Below are 21364 nucleotides of genomic sequence, written 5' to 3' on the forward strand. Positions count from 1 at the left end.
TGAATTTTTGACAGGGGTGACGATTTGGAATGAAAAATTCTCCAAATGAAATAGCATGTTGACAAATTTAGCTTTCCCATAATGTATCGTGCTCTCTCGCACCTATTATTTTCATACGGATAGCAAAATACGTCATTTTTGCGTGCAAAAAAATCCGCCATTTCTAATTCAGCAGAGACAGCAAAACATTTGGTGGTCGAAAATTTTTTTCAATTTTGAGAGTTTTAAATGGAATATCTCCGGAAAGATTTAAAATTAAGAGGGAGTTCTCCAGATCACATATATATATATATTTTAGAGTGCGCAAACTTATAATTTAAAAGATATTTGGTGTTAAAGTTTGCAAATTTCTATACAAATTTTATATGTGTATACGTATATATATGTGGCAGCACAGCTTTGTAATGTCATCAATAAAATATATGTATATATATATATATATATATATATATGTGCATGTTGTTACAAAACCGCGAATGATTTATAATAAGTGAAAACAATGCAAAAATGAAATGTGAAATATACAAAAATGCAATTTAAGTTTATCGTTGCCAATTTATATAGATATGTATGTGGATTAAGGTTTTGAAAGATGTGTAAATTGTAATTTAAAGTGCTATAGAAATTTGCAAACTTTAACAACAAATAACTTTTAAATTATAAGTTTGCGCACTTTAAAATATATATATTTGTGATCGGGAGAACTGCCTCTTTCATTTGATACCAAGTTTTACCCCGAACTCGGGGCGTGCTATTCTAAAAATTTTCCCAAAGTCTTTAGTATACAATGATTTTTGCTGTTTATTTCGACAAAAATTTTTGATTTGATTTTTGTGCTCATCGAAAGAATTCACAATTATATAGCACCATGCCGCGAATTATGATAAAAGGTGGTGTGTGGAGAAACACTGAGGTAAGCATTTGACGCAACTGGTTACTCTTGGCCGTTTATTAACTAAATTGATAACTTTCAGGATGAAATCCTCAAAGCAGCTGTAATGAAATATGGCAAAAACCAGTGGTCACGTATTGCATCACTGCTGCACCGCAAATCTGCCAAGCAATGTAAGGCAAGCTGGTACGAATGGCTTGATCCTAGCATAAAGAAGACAGAATGGTCACGGGAGGAGGATGAAAAGTTTTTGCATTTTGTTGGTGGTGAACGTTTCAACATTTTCCAAGGTTTGGCATTAATTTCATTTTTATAGTTTATAATTATTTAAAGGTTGCGTTAATACTAGAACAAGTACATTGATTTTACGTGGCAGTGTTAAAAAATTTTTGGAAGAAACTCTGATCTTCGTTACATGATGCTATAATGCTTGTGCGGCGTACAATTAAACATGATTCTGTTGTTGCTGGTAAGTCAAAATAAAAATTGAAAAAAATCTTAGGGTAGGGAGGGATGGCCTGAAGGTTTAATGTGGCCACATAAATCGTTGCCGAGATGGTTGGGCTGGAATTTTAATGGTGCTGTGTTACCTGAGCGTACTGGATCTGTATCCGGCCAAAGGACCATCACATCGATAACACTCCCCAAAGCCTTCGGAGAGCAACCTTATCGCTACAAAAACAACAACAACATTGTGTCCAAATTCCAAAAAAAAACTATAAAATTTGTGTCAGTGAAATGATAATTATTGTTTTTGGTTGTTAGTTTTGAGGCATCGTCATCGAGTTCCTTCTGATCGTATATGCCGGTTCTTTTGCATTCTTTTACATGCATAAAGTGCCGTTGAAGCCTTCCTCACCCTCTCCTCCACGTTGAGCTTCCATGACAGCTTACTGTCTAGGATCATTCCTAAATATTTTGTGTAAGGTTTCTCCCGTAGGGTCGCCCCTCATAGCTTAGGCCTGGTCCAATTAGGGACCTTGTACCTCTTTGTAAACAAGACCATATGCAACGTCATCTGCGTAAACCGTAAGTTTTTCTGGTCCCTCGTAGAATCCCCTAAGCAGTTGGTTAATGACCAGCGTCCACAGCAGAGGTGATAGCACCCCTCCCTGCGGAGTGCCCCTGTCCACTAATTTCGTGGCTGCGTACAATCCCCATTGCTATGTAATCTTACTGCAGTTTAACATGCAGTCGATCCATCTGGGTATGGCTGGATGTACTTTAACGTGATTAAGACCATCAATAATCGCCCATTTAGAAAGCCCCGACAATGCTTAAGAAGACTTCTAGAGCATATTCCTTATATTCCAGGGCTTTTTCTATGCTTATTACCACCCTATGCAATGCGGTGTCTACTGACTTGCCTTTGGTGTACGCCTGTTGTGTTGTGGAGAGCAGCTTTTCATCCACGTTGGACTTTATGTACACATCTATCAGCCTCTCAAAGGTTTTGAGCAGAAATGATGTTAAGCTATTGGGTCTATAATCTTTGTGATACACGTGACCGATCTTCCCCGCCTTTGGTAGGAAAGCTACAAAAGAGTGCGGTACATGACTCAGTTTATGCACCCATCGAATATTATTTTAAGCCATCCCACGACCGCCCTACTTGAAACTAGTAGCATGGCCGGACATGTACGATCTGAGCCCGGCGATTTCACCACCACTACGAGATCCTCAGTAGTGTAATTAGGCAGCATATATGAATGCAGCTGTTTCCTTACCATTACTACAGCTCGCACCCATCCTTCCGTTTGCGCGTAGTAAACTCCAAATCCGCGCGCGCTAAGTCCAGACACCTTTCCTCCCGATGGAAGCCACGGCTCCTGGATCAGCGCGTTAGGAGGAGGAGTTCGCTCGACACCACTTTACTGTGTTGGAGGTTTATCTGTAGGACTCGCAGCACCAATGGGCTGCTTATCCCCCTCCAGCACCTTCATCGTGACGTCGTCGTCCTCCCCTAGCCCTTTTGGTTTAGAGTGTTCGAAGCCCCCTTCAGCCTCTTGTACCTGTTGTGCCGGGTGTTCCTCTGTGCGACTCGCAGCACCATCTGGCTGTTGGTCCCCTTCTAACACGTGGGCTACCTCCACCTGTCTTTTTTTCCCTTAGGCTTTTGAGGTCCTTTTCGACTTCGCCCACTTCCAGCGTATTAGGATTTTATCCTCGGGAGTTCTTTTCCTAAGTCGCATATAAATTTTGCCTGTACCAAAGGACAATTTTCCAAGCTGCGTGTTAAATATATCATCCGCCTGCTTGTTTACTTGGAAGATGTAAAACTGACCTTCCTCCGTAGGCCGAGATACAGTTACCTTCCAATCCTGTGTCGGTATGTTCGGATTCTGATTCTGCAGAAGACGCAGTGTACCCTGCGACTTCATCAGGCATGGTATCCATACCTTAACTTTTGGTACCTTGGGGATTTGCGCTTTATCCACCATCTCCAAACGCGCGTTCGTGCCCTGCCTTTGGAGGTTTGGAACACTTCCTCCAGCCACCGCAAGCTCGCGATGTTGTCGCACGCTATCATCCTCATACCATTATACCATCCCCCGAATCAAAGGTTGGAAGGAGCTTACTTGGTTATTCCCGCATCATCTTATGCATTAAGCTAATAAGCTCCTTTTCTACAGATCTCCACCTTTCACTAGTCATCTGTTGGAAAGGACTGCTACGATCAACCAGCGCCACAGTCAGTGACTGCTTTGCCACATCACTCATCTTCTCGACAAAAGCCGGCGTCTTAGTGTTATTTCCCTTTGGCACCTCCCAAAAAGCCGGAGTCTTAGCTCCCTCTAGCACCTCCTAGAAAGTCGGAGTCTTAGCGTTATCTCCCTTTGGCTTATCTCCTACTTCCATAGTTGGAACTTCCCTCTGACTCGCAGCCTTCGAGGTAGTTGCTACCTCGCTATTGGGGCCCATCTGTCTTACAGCTTTGGGCCTACTTGTCTTGTCTATGGGACTGCCCTGCGTCGCGGCTCTGGGACTGGGCCCTTTCTGGCTCTTGAAACAGGCTTGTCGCGTTCCGCCGAACGTTGCGTTTTCATTCTGCCATTCGACGCTTCTTCCTCCTCATACCGGTTGCAGAAGCGAGGGTTTCTCGCAGCAAACCATTTAAACTGCCTTCGACCTACTTCTACCGCCTGATAAGCCCATGCCAAGCGCTCGATCTCCTCTTCTGTTGGGTCCACCACTACTCCCAAGCGTTTTACAATTCCTAGTACTGCACGGTACTTCGAGAGAGCTCTTTGCTCCGTACCCTTCTCCACTCTTCTACTCCTTTTTCATTTGTGTGCTTCTCTAACACGGAGTTCATTGAATTAGCACTACTCTCGTCCCCGAGTCCGACGCATCGCTTAATGCGTATTTGTCGTCCTTGGCTTGCGGCTCAGTACTCTTCTTATCATCGTCCTTATGAAAATTAGGTAATGAGTCGTTCACCTTGGTCGTACGACCACCAGCCCGACAAGGCGGGCTCAGCGGTCCAGTATTATATACGGGGAAAGAACCGTCAGCCACGGCAGCGCCCTTTACTGTGGTAAGGCCATCAATACTTCCCGAAGTGGTCCAGTATCGGGAAGGCTCCGTTCGAATACAGCCGAATTTATCCCCTGGCTACAAATCTGTCAATAGGCACGGTCCGCATAACACCCTGGATTAGGGGGTTGGCAGTTCATGGTCACCGATATCCCGCCGCCCTCCTATGAGGCGAAACGGCGTAGATGCCAGTCCTAAACAGCTCCTCCTCATAGTCGGGCGCTATGGAGATCGGCTAAGCCCTCACACCAAAAACGATTTTCGTTACAATTGCTAGTTCATGCTCTCCAAGATGTAGATCCTGATCGAAAGTCACACCCAAAATTTTAGGGTGTAAGACAGTCGGTAGGGTAATGCCATATGGTCGACATGTGGCGCGGTCATGTTTTAAATAAGGTCACCGATGATTTGGTTGGTGAAAATATCAAGTTTCTCGAGGCGACAAAACTGGAGAGATTGGGGAGATAGCTGTTTATTTTATTACAAAGCTCATCGATGTAGGAAACAATAGCATAGGCGTAGAAGCAATAGTGACTCCTGGTGGTAAAGGTAGCTATTGATATGTAGAATTTAAGCAGAAGTTTGAATATGAGGTTTTTTAAGTTATAGCAAAAAAAGCGTTGAGGATTTTTAATATCTTACCAGGTACCTTCGTACATGTCTCTAAGAATGAAGAATAGAACCTATTCAAACTCAATTTTCACCAGGACAAAGCCGCTGAGGCTTCGCTATACTTTAATATACAATACGTTACCCCATTTTAGCACAACTATCATTTTTTGATTTTATGAAATTTTTTAAAATGTTTCTTCCTCTACAGTTCTATTTCGGTATTGGATGGTAAATATGGCTTTCGCATTTTCTCCATCAATAGTTGTGAAAAGGTGGAAGAAATCTATGCGTGTAAATCTCACATATTATCTTGGTCGAGCGTGTCTTCAATAGCTCTCTAGTGGTGATGGTGAGAGCAGAGAAACCCAACTGTTTACAAATGTTACACTTCAAAAAGAATCAAAATATCTGCCATTGCGTCTACGGCTCAAATACCCACAGTATATGAATGAATCGATTGCACCTAATTGTCTGCCTAACGGATAGTATACATATTCATCAAATCGAAAATATTGCACCAAACGAACTGGGTCTGAATACTGAAACAGTACACATATTCAAAATCGATGAGGAGGCTGTGATGATGGTATAGGGTGAGTTGTTGAATAACATACGAAAACCACTTTAACCCATCTATATATTTGCATTACAGCTAAAGCTTTACAAACAGCAAAAATTGCTGGCGCCAAGCAATTGGAAAAGGCAGTGAAGCATTCATCACACTGTACGGATGGTGTAAAATTAGAAACTGCTGTTGTAACAGCTGCCACCGACACAACGGTCATCTCTACTTCGCCGAGTAGCGGCTCGTCCGACTATCTATCGAAGACAGTATAATCATATCTTTTGCCAACGCAGGTTAGCGATGTGCTTGCACAGGAAAGATTTCAATTGGAAAACAAAAACCAATTAAGAGAGTTTATTTATTATTAAAGTATTTACTTTTCTTTATATCAACAGTATTAATTTAAGTTGCAATATCACGTACATATATAATAAGGGATTTGATACGATTGCTGTCGGAATTAGATTTGAAACCAATCAATACTCCTGCTAAGGGTTGTAGAATTATTGCTTGAATAGTTATATTTAGAACAATAATAAGTCAGACTTAATTACAAGTCGTACATTTTTAAGTTCATCAATTACGACAGCAATCGGATTCCACGACACCTTTGAATATTCTTGATCTGAAAAACGAGTAAACCTAATCTGAATTTCTACTAAGCTTTAAGTTGTAGATTATTCAAATAATTGGAGTTTTTTCTAAAGCTTAAAATTATTTTCTGCTCGCTTAGAAAAGATTTCAATTGGAAAACAAAAACCAATTAAGAGAGTTTATGTTATTATTAAAGTACTTACTTTTCTTTATATCCATTGTATTAATTTAAGTTGCAATATCACGTGCATATATAATAAGGGATGTCGTGATACGATTGCTGTTGGAATTAGATTTGAAACCAATCAATATTTCTGCTAAGGGTTGCAGAATTATTGCTGGAATGATTAGATTTAGACCAATAATAAGTCTGACTCAATTACTAGTCCTACATTTTTAAATTCATATTTTACTTTACTTTATTACTTTCAAATTCAAATACGACAGCAATCGGATTCCACGACACCTTTGAATATTCTTGATCTGAAAAAAAAGAATAAATCTAATCTGAATTTCTAATTAGCTTTTAGTTGTAGATTTAAATTGATTCGAATTATTAGAGTTTTTTCTAAAGCTTAAAATTATTTTCTGTTCGCTTTGAAAAGATTTCAATTGAAAAACGAAAACCAATCAAGCGAGTTTATTTATTATCAAAATACTTTTCTTTATATGAACTGTATTAATTTAAGTTACAATTTCATATGCATATATAATAAGGGATGTCGTGATACGATTGCTGTCGGAATTAGATTTGAAACCAATCAATACTCCTGCTAAGGGTTGCAGAATTATTGCTTGAATGATTAGATTTAGAACAATAATAAGTCTGACTCAATTAATAGTCGTACATTTTTAAGTTCTTCAATTACGACAGCAATCGGATCCATGACACCTTTGAATATTCTTGATCTGAATTTCTACTAAGCTTTAAGTTGTAGATTATTCAAATAATTGGAGTTTTTTCAAAAGCTTAATATAATTTTTTTCTCGCTTAGAAGAGATTTCAATTGGAAAACAAACACCAATTAAGCGAGTTTATTTATTATTAAAGTTCTTCTGTTTTATATGAACTGGTTTAATATAAGTTCCAATTTCATGTACATATATAATAATATTGAAAATAATAAATATTGAAAATTCAATTTTTTTGGTTCATATTTTATTCATATGGCTGCTCCAGGTAAAGTAAATCTGCAGGTAAAATTCACGTTATATGGCGTTTATATAAATGGTAAAACCGCAGTAAAATTGATTGTCAAATGACTCGAAAATGTAGAGTGAAATGACGGAAAAACGACCGCCATTTGACGAGCATTGTGACGTGTGTGAGTAGCACAGTACTATGCTCACATCCTATAGGTGGGAGCGGAATGCACGATCATATTAATAGGAACGAAACGGAAAATTTGGGCACAAAACCTAATCCGCCCATGCAAAAATGACTATGAATATAACCGCTGCAGAAAGTCACAATGACCGTAAAATGACTAGCAAAATGACGTGGAGCGTTTTTGCAGGGACGCAACCAAAGCATTTATGTAAATTTTTCGATACTTCGCCAGACAGATTAATTAATGAATGCAACACAACAAAAGCGGCTGTGTCAATCCGCCTTAATTTTTATACCTTTCATGAAAATTAAATGGTATATTAATTTCGCCACGAAACCCAAAATTGTAAGTCCTTAAAGGAAAATAGACAGACCCACCATTAAGTATACCGAAATAATCAGGATGAAGAGCTGAGTTGTTTTAGCCATGTCCGTCTGTCTGTTTGTATGCAAACTAGTTCCTCAATTTTTGAGATATCTTGATAAAATTTGGTGAGCGGGTGTATTTGGGTGTCCGATTACACATTTGTTGGAACCGGCCTGATCGGACCACTATAGCATATATCCTCCATACAACCGATTTTTCAGAAAAAGAGGATTTTTGTCATATCTTCCTCAATTTAACAGATTGAAGCTTCAAACTTCACCATATACTTTCGTATATTGCGCATATTGTTGTCTGAAAAAATTTATGAGATCGATCGTATATATAGCATATATCCCCCACAACCGATTGTTCAGATAAGAAACTTTTCGTAATTACTGCCCTATTTTAAGAGCTAGAGGCTTCAAATTTCAAAGAATGCTTACGTATGTAGCATACATTGTTGTTTGAAAAAATCATAAAGATTGGTGGTATATATAGTGTATATATGGTGGTATATATAGTATATATATATATATATATATTTCAGCCCCAGTTTAACAGCTAGAAGCTTCAAATTTCACCGAATTCTTACGTATATAGCATATATTGTTGTCTGAAAAAATGATAGAGATCGGTTGTATATTTAGTATATATCTCATACAACCGATTGTTCAGATAAGAAACTTTGCGCAATTTCTGCCCTATTTTAACAGCTAGAAGCTTCAAATTTCATCAAATGCTTACGTATAGCATATATTGTTGTCGGAAAAAATCATAGGGATCGGTGGTATATATATTATATACCACATATAAACTGTCATTTTTTACGGCTAGAAGCTTCAAAATTCATCAAATTTCATCAAATAGTTACGTTTACGTAATATATTTTTGAAATACGTGATTCGTAGTCATAAGTTTTACAAGCAGACCACAAAAAAAGTGAAGCTTTGCATCCTCACACAAAGTACCTACCTATTTTTTATTCTATATCTATCTTAAATTCGTTTAGGTGTGTTCAAATTTCACCAAATGCTTACGTGTATAGCATACATTGTTGTCTGAAAAAATCATAGAGACCGGTTGTATATATAGTATATATCTCATACAACCGATTATTCAGATAAGAAACTGTGTGCAATTTCTGCCCCATTTTAACAGCTAGACGCTTCAATGTTCACCAAATGCTTACGTAAATAGCATATATTGTTGTCTGAAAAAATCGTTGAGATCGGTGGTATATATAGTATATATCTCATACAACCGATTGTTCAGATAAGAAACTTTGCGCAATTTCTGCCCCATTTTAACAGCTAGAAGCTTCAAATTTCACCAAATGCTTACGTATATAGCATATATTGTTGTCTGAAAAAATCATAGAGATCGGTGGTATATACATATATTATATACCCCATTTAACTGTAATTTTTGCCCTTTTTTACGGCTAGAAGCTTCAAAAATCATCAAATAATAACGATTACGTCATATATTTATTTATTTATTTATTTATTGATTAAGTCTATGGTTTAGTAACCTTACAGACTAAGACGTACATAGGTTATAAATTATATTGAAAATAGTACATAGAAAGTTTTTCTTTAAATTCATTGCGATTTACAAATATATCTAAATTTATTTCTCTACATAACAAATTAAATTCCGATAGCAGTCTGATAATTGGTTCATTTTGGGCATACCTGGTTTTGCAGAGGTCAATAGCAAATAAATCATGATGTCGTAAGTTTCTGGCTGGAACATTGAGTTTAATACAACGCAATAAAAACGGACAATCAATAGTCCCATTGAGAACATCACGAATAAAAACTAAGCCAGATATCAATCGCCTACTGGCAAGAGTATACCGACTGATCAGTCTGCACCGCGGAATATAAGATGGAATAGGCATAATAAACCTAATACTGGTTAATGCAAATTTTAGAAACTTTTTTTGTATACGTTCAAGTCTATTGGAATGCACATCATAAAACGGATTCCAGATTATAGAAGCTTTTTCCAATTTGGATCTTACAAATGTACTAAACAGCAATTTTTTAGTATAAGGATCCTTAAATTCAGAACTATTCCGTCTAATGAAAGCTAGAGAGGAATAAGCTTTAGGTATAATGTAATTCAAGTGATCAATAAACGTGAAATTCGAGTCAAAAACAACCCCAAGGTCTTTGATTTTGTAACTAGAACTGAGGACAGAGCCAGAAATAGAGTACGAAGATTAGAGTGGCAATCTAATTTTGTTGAAGGTGACCGAGCAGCATTTTTCGATATTGATCATTATCATATTTCGATCACACCATTCCTGGAATTTGTTAACCTCATTTTGCATAATTTGAATATCAGAGAAGCTTGTTATTTTTTTAAAAATTTTTAAATCATCGGCATAAAGTAGATGTTCACACAAGGAAAAACACTCTGAGCAATCGTTGATGAAAATAACAAAAAAAAGAGGACCAAGCATACTACCTTGAGGAACCCCAGAGGTAGCTCTATATGAAAATGATTTTACGCCATCAACAACAACATAGTTAATTCTATCTATTAGATATGATTTTACCCATGACAAGAAAGTAGAATGAAAGCCAAAATTTTCAAGTTTTTTAATTAATAAGTCGTGAGACACTCTATCAAAAGCTTTTGACAAATCAGTATAGATTGTATCTACCTGAAAGCCCTCAACAAAGGCTGAAAAACAAAAATTAGAGAAAACAGTTAGATTAGTGACCGTAGATCTGCCCGGTATAAAATGTTGAGTATACGAAATATAGGGCTTGATAGCAAATGACAATTTAGAACTAATGATTATTTCAATTAATTTAGCAATATTAGTAATTTTAGAGATGGGACGATAGTTCGAAACCAGATTGTTACTCCCACTCTTAAAAACTGGAGTAACAGAAGTCACTTTCCATTAATCTAAAAAATGACCTGACCTAAGAGACAAATTAAACAACAAAAGTAGCGGATACACTATAGATGACGTGCATTGTTTGAGAAAAAAAGCAGAGATATTATGAGCATATAATTGCTTGGAGCATTTTAGGTCTTTTATAGCTGCGAAAATATCATCCTTAGTTAAAACTAGGGAGCCAAAATCAAGCGAAGAAGCTAATTGCTTAGCACTAGAAGTATCAAGCTGAACACAATTATCAACAAAATTAGACTTAAAAAATTCAGCAAACAGATTTGCCCTTTCATTAGCGGTGCTTGCACTCATGCCATTGTGAGACACTATGGACGGAATAACTGACGAAGAACGTTTTGAATTTATAAAACTCCAAAAAGTCTTGGGATTAGATTTAATATTCATTTCAAACTCGAGTAAATAATTTTTATAAAGAAATTTATTTAGACAGTTAAACTCAGTCAAGTATTTCTCATACATTACTCTGTGCTGCAAATTACCAGAACATTTATAAAGCTTATGAAATTTATTGCAAAGATTCTTTAATTTTTTTAAGCTCCGATTATGCCAGGGTAGTTTATGGACCCTTGGCGGTAAACGTGGAATATTTCCAAAAGATATACTACTTTTTTTACTCTTAAAAATGTCAAAACAATCAGTTAGAGACCGATCTGCGAATAGGGTTGGCCAATTCTCACTTAATATTAGATCATTAACAAGATCAAAATTACACCGCGAGTAATCAAATTTAAGCATCGAGTCAGTGCAAAGATTTGGATATTTATAAAACTCAAGTTCCAAGATAAGTGGAATGTGGTGTTTATCAGTGACCGATAAAGGAACCTCAGACTTATACAATTGAAATTTTAAATCAGGACTAATGAAAATAAGATCCAAAATCCTGCTCAACTCATTTAGAAAACCATTAATTTGCGTTAATTGCATACCAAATAAACCATCAATTACGCATATTTCACTACACCTATTCACATTACTTGGAATAAGCATATCTTCATCAGCAATAGTAGACCACGCAATTTTATTTAAATTAAAATCACCCAATACACAGAGGTGTGCATTATCATTGGGGAGATTTAAATTTAAAATATTATCAATATGATCAAAATACAAATTATCAGATCTAGTAGGAGGAATATGAGAAACACAAATGAAAAGCAAATCATCACCATTCGAAATTGACACACACAATTTTTCAATACAGGAATCAATCAGGATGACGTCATAATCACATTGAGATGTAGCAGCATAAATAGAATTGGCTTTTGTTCTCATACCAGACATATTTTGATAATAAATTTTGAGATTTTGATTAAGATGAATATTACGAATTCGCTTATTATGACTAACTTGTAGCGTCTCAATTGTATCTATGTTTCCTGCATATTTTGGTCTCGCTTTGGAAAAAACCTAAAAGGTCTAACAGACACATTTGTTGGCCACAGAGAAGCATCAAAAACTTTGCTATAGTCAGTAGATAAAACACGTAATTTGAAAGAAACTCTTACGAGAGAGTTAAAGTCAGCATCTCTTTTGATCAGTTTAAAGCAAGCAATTCTTGCTGGATCGATGTTGGTATGTTGAGAAATATATTGAATAATGTTATCCTCTTTAACAGACGGCTTAAAAGAAGATAAGTGAAGCCATCTATATCGCACGAAAACATCCAAATCAGCATTCAAATTAGTACCACTAACAACATTATATGGCTTATCAGCGTTTGATTTAAACGAAATTTTTCTCTGTCCCTGTATACCAATTTCATTCGATGGAGAAGGATCAGCAGCAGAGGCAGCGGCACCAGCAAATGTTTGAGAGATAACACCTAGAGTTAGCAGCATCATTATTTGTAGTAACACAAGCAGAATTATTATTAACACCCTCAAGTAGAGTAGGTAATTTATTTGTCTCAGCGATCACAGCAGAATGCACAGGTTCATTGTTTACAGTCATACAATTAATATTATCATTGGCACACACAGGTAGAGTAGATAGCGAACTTCTCTCAGCGCTGTCGGCAGAATGCACAAGCTGAGCAGCCGGCGATGGCAGAGGAGATGATTGTTTTTGCATTGACTTAGGTGCCCCATTGTTGGAATCGACAGTAAGCTCAGATTGCCTCTCACTTGCTGTGAGAATTTTAAAGAAATCTTGTAGCATATCAACATTTTTGAGAGCTTTGAATATTTTGGCGCGCGAAAATAAAGCAACACACTTGTCACATTTATACGCAATATTTTTGTTGTTTAGAGCAAATTAATTGCATTACCCATAATATTAGAGGAATTTACATGAACTTTGTTAGAACAAATGCCACGTATTATAGAATCATTCGGTAAACATTGATTATTGCATTTAAAGCAGTTATACATTTTTCTCCCCAAAAGGCGAATGAATTTAGCAAACTAAGTAGAAATAATAAAAGCTAAACTAGCACAAGAGAACACGTCTGTTCGCATCAACAGTCACTCACTATTGTTGAAATACGTGATTCATAGTCATAGTTTTTACACGCAGACCACAAAAAACCTGAAACTGCATCCTCACAAAAAGTACCTACCTATTTTCCTTAAAGGGAAATAGATAGACCCACCTTAAAGTATACCGAAATAATCAGGATGAAGAGCTGAGTTGATTTAGCCATGTCCGCCTCTCCGTCTGTCGGTCTGTCTTTCGTATGCAAACTAGTCCCTCAATTTTTGAGATATCTTGATAAAATTTGGTGAGCGGGTGTATTTGGGTGTCCGATTAGACATTTGTCGGAACCGGCCGGATCGGACCACTATAGCATATATCCTCCATTCAACCGATCTTTCAGAAAAAGAGGATTTTTGTCATATCTTCCTCAGTTTAACAGATTGAAGCTTCAAACTTCACCATATATTTTCGTATATTGCACATATTGTTGTCTGAAAAAATTGATGAGATCGGTCGTATATATAGTATATATCCCCCACAACCGATTGTTCAGATAAGAAACTTTTCATAATTACTGCCCTATTTTAAGAGCTAGAGGCTTAAAATTGCAAATAATTCTTACGTATATAGCATATATTATTGTCTGAAAAAATCATAAAGTTCGGTGGTATATATAGTATATATATGGTGGTATATATAGTATATATATATATTTTCGCAATTTCAGCCCCATTTTAACAGCTAGGAGCTTCAAATTTCACCGAATGCTAACGTGTATAGCATATATTGTTGTCTGAAAAAATCATAGAGATCGGTTGTATATATAGTATATATCTCAAACAACCGATTGTTCAGATAAGAAACTTTTCGCAATTTTTACCCCATTTTAACAGCTATAAGCTTCAAATTTCACCGATTGCTTACGTATATAGTATATATTTTTGTGTAAAAAAATTATAGAGATCGGTGATATATAATATATATATGATGGTATATATAGTATATATTGTAACGATTTTTGCTGCAAATCCTCTTATTTGCAATCCTCTGCTAAGTTCGAATCACCAAACTGTTGAATAAATAACTCCAATTTGTAATAATGCAAAATGGCCTTTATTAAAGTACTTCACAATAACAAACTGTGCAACGAAGAGCTTGCTTAATAACCACACTGATTGATAGCTCAATGAAACTCTACTATTCAAAATAATACTGCTATTGCTCGCTAGATATCGTCTTAATCAAACTGCTTGACAACTCAAATCAAACTGAATTACTTCTTACTCGCCTGCCCCGCTTTTATAGTTTACGCTGCATACTTCTAGGCTCTTCGATTTCCAGAACTTACTAGTTAGTTTCGGCTACAAAATCGCCAGCCATAACTACGTGCACAAATTATTGCTCTCTCTTGTGACAACTCAGATAAGATATATGCATGTGTTTGTGCATTGCCGCTCCGCTGCTCGTATACGTACATATGTGTAGACGCAATTATTTATTCGTTTATGTAGTTACATAATGACTGAATTATTGATGTGAATGTTTGTAGTTTACAGTCTCTCGCGCATACATAGGCGTATAAGTAAATGCATCTGTGTGTGACATCTTTCGGCTGCCTTATATATGTGTATACATGATTTGATTATTGACGTAAATACTGCTTATCGTGGCCTTAGCATCGCCTTAGTGATGGTATAACTTAGTGATGTTAATATCCGTGACACTGCCCTCCACCTAAGTCTGATCGTCCCGGTCAGACAAATCTCTCGATCTAAACGCTGCTAATCTCTCCAAATGAACCACTTTCATTTTGGTTCGTGATTTGGTAGTGGTTTGTATGCGGTACACTACATCGTTGATCCGTTTTACAACTTTGTATGGGCCTTCCCAGTTACACTGCAATTTCGGGGACAAACCTTTTTTTCGTTGTGGGTTGTATAGCAGCACCAAATCTCTTTCCTGAAACCCTTCCGAATTAATTGCTTTATCGTACCTCGCTTTCATCTTGTCACTCATAATCTTTGCTCGTTGCCTTACCAGATCGTGTATTTCTCTCAGCTCTTCTTCCAAGACACCAGTGGAATTCTTGACATTCCTCTCCGCATCGGCATCTATCCCATACTTCAAATCAGCTGGCAGTCGAAGGTCATTGCCAAAAATTACCTTTGCGGGAGTTTGGCCCGTTGTGTCATGTACTGCCGATCGGTAGGCCATCAAGAATAATGATATGTGTGTATCCCAGTCGTTATGGTACTTGTCTACTACTTTCCTGAAATGCTCTTCCAATGTTCTATTGAACCGTTCCACCATACCATCGGACTGAGGATGCAATGCAGTTGTCCGTGTTTATCGAATGCCCAACTTCTTGCACATTTCTTGGAACACAGCTGATTCAAAATTCCTGCCTTGGTCAGAATGTAACTCCATTGGTACACCATACCTTGCAACCCATTCGCTTTTAACCACTTCTGCTACTGTTTCTGCTTCTTGGTTTGGGATTGGGTATACCTCTGGCCATTTACTGAAATAATCCATAACCACCAGTACGTATTTGTTTCCGCGGTTGCTAGTAGGAAATGGACCTGCGACATCCATGGCGATCCTTTCAAATGGTGCACCTGAAATATACTGCTTCATCTGGCCATAACTTCGGGTTTTGGGCCCTTTCGCTCTGTCGCATACCTCGCAATTGGCAATCCACTCGGTGACCGACTGACGGCAACCAACCCAATAGAATCTCTGCTTAATTTTCTCGAGTGTCTTCCTGATTCCAAGATGACCTCCACTTGGACCATTGTGCAGCTCGCTGAGCACGTCAGGAATCCTCTTTCTGGGAACAACTATCAGTTTCTTCTTGCATTGACCATCCTCACTCTCCCATACTCGATGCAAGCAACCGGATATCAATTCTAAACTGTTCCACTGTGCCCAACATGACTTCGTAATGGGACTCTCTGCTGACATATCCTCTCTGCTTGATCTTTCGTTTCGTTCGAGCCCTTGCATAACATGTGACAGATCTGTATCTTCTAGCTGACACTTTCTTAGTTGTTCCTTGTCCCATTCATCCGTACACGTTATAGTCATTAGCCGGACATCTATAATGTCTTCTTTAGCCTCGGCCTTTGAGCAGTGCTTGCATTCCAGACTACATGGTCTTCGTGATATTGCATCAGTATTTCCATGGGTACTACCTTTTCGATGCTCAATGGAAAAGTCATAGCTTTGTAGTCGCTCGATCCACCGTGCCAATTGTCCTTCCGAATTACGGAACTGCAGAAGCCATTTCAACGCTGCGTGATCTGTCCTGGCACGGAATCGCTGGCCGTAGAGGTATTTGTGAAAATGTTTAATGCACTCTACCAATGCCAACAGCTCTCTCCGTGTAACGCAATAGTTCCTCTCTGGTTTTCCAATTGAACGGCTGTAATATGCAACTACCTTCTCTTGCCCATAGACCAGTTGTGATAAAACGCCTCCTATAGCATATCCGCTCGCATCTGTATCTAGAATAAACGTTGCTCCTGGAATCGGGTATGCCAACATTGGGGCAGTGCACAACCGCTCTTTCAATGTTTGGAAAGCCACTTCTTGGTCCTTCTTCCATTCAAAAGCTTTATTTTTCCTTGTTAGCTCGTGGAGACTATGGGTTACGCTGGCAAAATTTGGTACAAATCGGCGGTAATATGTGCACAGCCCAAGGAAACTTCTCAATTCATGCCGATTCTGTGGTTTTGGCCAATCCTTTACTGCCTCTATCTTTTCTTTCGCTGTAAAGACACCTTCTGTCGTTACCTTGTGGCCCAAATAATTTACTTCCTTTTTAAACAGCGTACACTTTTTGGGACTTAATTTCAGACCAGCGCCAGCTATTCTCTGGAAAACTTCCTCCAAGTTTTTAAGATGTTCATAAAAACTCTTGCCCAATACGATGATGTCGTCTAGGTACACCAAGCATGTTTTCCAATGTAGCCCTTTCAGTACCTGGTTCATGAGTCTCTCAAAAGTAGCTGGTGCATTACAAAGTCCAAAAGGCATCACTGTAAATTACCAAAGACCATCACCGACACTGAAGGCTGTTTTCTCTTTATCTTCATCCTTCACCTCAACTTGCCAGTAGCCGCTTTTCAAGTCCAGTGTGGAAACCCATTTCGTACCAGATAGCGAGTCCAGAGTGTCGTCAATTCTTGGCAACGGGTAGCTATCCTTTTTCGTAACGTCATTCAACTTTCAGTAGTCCACGCAAAACCTCATTTTTCCATCCTTCTTCTTTACAAGTACTACCGGTGAGCTCCATGGACTAGCTGATGGTTCGATGACGCCGCTTTAACTCATTTCTTGTATGATTTGACTCACAACTTCCCGCTTCGCCAGTGGAACACTACGTGGAGCTTGACGGATCGGCCTCGCATCTCCAGTGTCAATTTGATGTTTCACAACATTGGTGCGGCCTGGTTTGGAACCATCCTGGTCAAATATGTTCGCGTATTTTATGAGCAGTTGTTTTGCCTTACTCTGATAGGCTTCCTCTAGCCCATGCGTCCATGCCGTGATATCATTTGAAAGATCAGTATTACTAGATGAAATGTATTCCTGGCGCTGTTCACAGTTAATAACTACTTCGGCCTCTTGGCATCTTCCCAAAATAGCTCCTTTGGTCAAATTGAATGGTGACTTGAACTCATTGAGTACTCTTACCGGAATACGTCCATCTTGTTTTGTCATAGCCAGGGGTTTTCCTACAAGTATGTTCAGTGCTGGTTTATTTGCTGCTTCGACAACCCACAATTTGTTTGTCCCACAATCTCCATCAACCTTTGCCCAGATGACTGATTCTGATTTTGGTGGTATTTGCTGACTCTCTTCCACCAGCACTCGCTTACCGCTGTAGCCTCTCTCGTAGCCGAAATTAAGTGGCACATCCATGTTCTTATATCGCATCGTCTTGCTTTGCATATCGATCTTGATGTCTTGGTTGATTAAGAAGTCCACTCCAATTATGATTTCATCAACAATACCTGCCACTATAAAATTGTGAAGTACCGTGACGTTCCCAATTGCTACTTCACATTCTACTTCTCCAATTACCTGGGCGTCCTCTCCCGTGGCTGTACGTAATCTTGCTCCAAGCAATGGTCTTATCTTCTTGTTGACTAAATCTGATCGAATGATGGAATGGGATGCACCCGTTTCTACAGTCAGTAAACGTTCCTTTCCATCCACATTTCCTCCGACAGTAAGATTGCTTGACCTTCTTCCAATTTGCGAGATATAGATTATGGGGCATTCAATTGAGGGAGCCAGCTGTCGCCCCTTGCGGCTGACTCGCTTTAGTTTAACGATTGAGTGGCTTTGGAGATTTGCTCGTCTCCTTCAGCTCGGCGTTTACGGCGACCCACATTGTTAAAACTATTGGAATTGCTACTGCAATGACGTGCAATGTGACCTGGGTTACCGCACTTGAAACATTTCATAACTCCGGCATTTTTCTGTTGTGATCCCTTCAGAGCTTCCAAAATTGTATCTACCCACTCTGGCCTTTCTACTTCCACACGATGAGCTTTGTATGCTGGTTTACTCAATAATGACGCCGTTTCCTGAGTCAATGCATGAGAAACCGTTTCAGAAAATGTTTGCTTTGGGTTCGCGATTCGTTCGATTCGTTTCGACGTCCCGTATGCTATTTATAAAGCTCTGAATCTTCACTCTTTCCGTGTATTCCACGGGTGCATCCGCATTTGCAAGATGAGCCAATCGTTTAATGTCCGAATAACACTCCTGCAAAGTCTCGTTAGCTTTTTGGTAGCGGTTTTGCAATTCTATTTGAAATATCTGTTTCCTGTGTTCGCTTCCGTATCGCCGTTCTACAGTAGCCATCAATGCGTCATAACTGTTCCGTTCGTACTCTGGAATAGTCTGTAAGATTTCAGCAGCTGGTCCTTTCAATGCTACGAAGAGTGCGGCAACTTTATCTTCCACATTCCAGTTGTTCACTGCTGCGGTCTTCTCAAACTGTAGCTTAAAGACCTGGAAAGGAACAGAACCGTCAAAGGATGGTGTTTTTACCTTTGGATTACTCGTTGAAACTGCTGGGCGATTTAGTTGCAACTGCTCGATACGTCCTCTCAAAGCATCCACCTCGGCCTCGATTTTTTCTTCAAACTGTAAAGTTTTTGTATCTTGCGCCTCCAACTTCGAGGAAATACGTTCTTCTTGCTCTTCCAGTTGAGCAGAGATCTGCGATGATATCTGTGCTGAAATTTGCGCCGACATTTCGGATATCCGTGCCTCTTGTGCTTCAATCTTCGCTGTTATACTGTTGTTATATCTTTGATGTTATACGTGTCTCTTGGGATTCCATCTGTGATGACAGTTGAGATGTTATTTCTGTCTTTTGCGATTCCAGTTGGGATGCCAATTGTGACGACATGTAGGTAGATATTTGTGATGACATTTCGGACATTTGTGCCGATATTGAAGCCAACATCATGTTTAGGTCTGTGTTCGCCATTGTCTGCGGTGTTTCATTTTTCTCTTCAATTTTTGCTGTTGTCTCGTCCTCATCAGGATAAAAGTCATACTCGTCCACATCAATTCCTTCTGCTTCCATTGCCTCTTGTAGCCGTGCCTGAAGTTCGAGTTTGACGCCGCTTGTAGTCAATCCACGGTTCTCCAACTCCTTCTTCAGTTGCTGCATCTTCAATCCACTGAAATTTGCCATGTCCTTGTTTTCCTCTGGAATTTATTCACAATTCCTCTTCTGACACCAATTGTAACGAATTTACTGCAATTCCCTTTATTTGCAATTTTCTGCCAACGTTCGTATCGCTAAACTGTTGAATAAATAACTCCAATAGTGAACAATGGAAAAATGGCTTTTATTAAAGTACTTCACAACAATACTTATACTTTGCAACGAATAGCTTGCTTAATAACCAAACTGATTGATAGCTCAAATGAAAACTAACTTTTCGCCTCTACTGTCGCGCGTTTTATACTTTTTGATTTCTCATTGCATACTTCTAGGCTTTTCCATTCCAGAACATACTAGTTAGTTATCAGCTACAAAATCGCCAGCCCCAACTACGTTTATAACTTCTCATTTGAGTAATACTTGCAGAAATTATTGCCCTCTCTTGTGAGCAATTCAGATAAGATATATGCATGTGTTTGTGCATTGCTTCTCCGCTGCTCGTATACGTACATATGTGTAGACGCAATTATTGATTCGTTTATTTAGACACATAATGATTGACCTATGGATGTGCATGATATCACTGTTTAGCATCGGCTTAAAGATAGCAGTACCCCTTAGTGTTGCTAATATTGTAACAGTATGTACGAATTTTTTTTGAAACAAAATAAAAAATATTTCGTGAATTAAAAAACACTGCAAAAAGACAGTATTTTTAAGTCACATACATAACTCTAATTGTGTACTCTAAAAAAGTGCAAAAGCCAAAATTTAGGACAACGAAACCGGAAAAAATTGTATACGAAAAGCAAGTACTTTCGATTTATTTAGGTAGAAAAATTCATATTTAAAAAAAAATATATATAACTGTTTATGAACATAGGTGAAAAGTAAAACGGGATTGATATATGTAAAAAAAAAACGGCAAAAGCAAAGAAAAAATTTAATCCAGAGAAAAAAGTCGGTTACCTACCATAATAAAAGCTTTAATTTACCTGCAGATTAATTTTGTTCAATGTAACCATAATTTATTTAAACAGATGTACATCGTACTTCGGCTTTAACAAAAGTTAAAATTTTGGAAATAATTCCGCTTATTATTCATGTTAATTCAATTCCATATTTTTGAATTAAATACGTATTGTTGTTGTTATTCTTCACATTAAATTCTCACACTCTGCATAATACAATCATACCAATTCTAAATATTCTCGCGGAATTTTGTTCTCGCGGATTTTTTTATTCCCGCGGAAAAATTCCTCCAATTCTTTTCTCCTAGGGAGAAGAAAAATTGGGGAATAGGAATTTCGAATTTTCGAAGTCAGCTGTTTTACCATCTGACAGTTCATTATGCATTTCTGCCTCTGTTTAAGAAAATAAAGTTTAGTGTCTTTTGACGAATTTATCGTAAATTAAAGAAAAA

General features: G+C 38.1%; 1 protein-coding gene across 1 annotated transcript; it reads left to right on the forward strand.

The window, feature by feature from the left end:
- Positions 1-500: 500 nt before the first annotated feature.
- LOC137253305 (cell division cycle 5-related protein-like) lies at positions 501-6648 on the forward strand. The gene is made up of 5 exons (XM_067789990.1): positions 501-913; positions 975-1182; positions 1242-1361; positions 5250-5634; positions 5694-6648. Exons 1-3 carry the CDS (start codon positions 869-871, stop codon positions 1253-1255), a joined length of 267 nt encoding a protein of 88 aa, XP_067646091.1. The 5' UTR covers positions 501-868; the 3' UTR covers positions 1256-1361; positions 5250-5634; positions 5694-6648.
- The last annotated feature ends 14716 nt before the right edge of the window (positions 6649-21364 follow it).

The sequence above is a fragment of the Eurosta solidaginis genome, chromosome 5 (assembly GCF_040869045.1).
Source record: "Eurosta solidaginis isolate ZX-2024a chromosome 5, ASM4086904v1, whole genome shotgun sequence".
NCBI classification, from domain to species: Eukaryota; Metazoa; Arthropoda; class Insecta; order Diptera; family Tephritidae; genus Eurosta; species Eurosta solidaginis.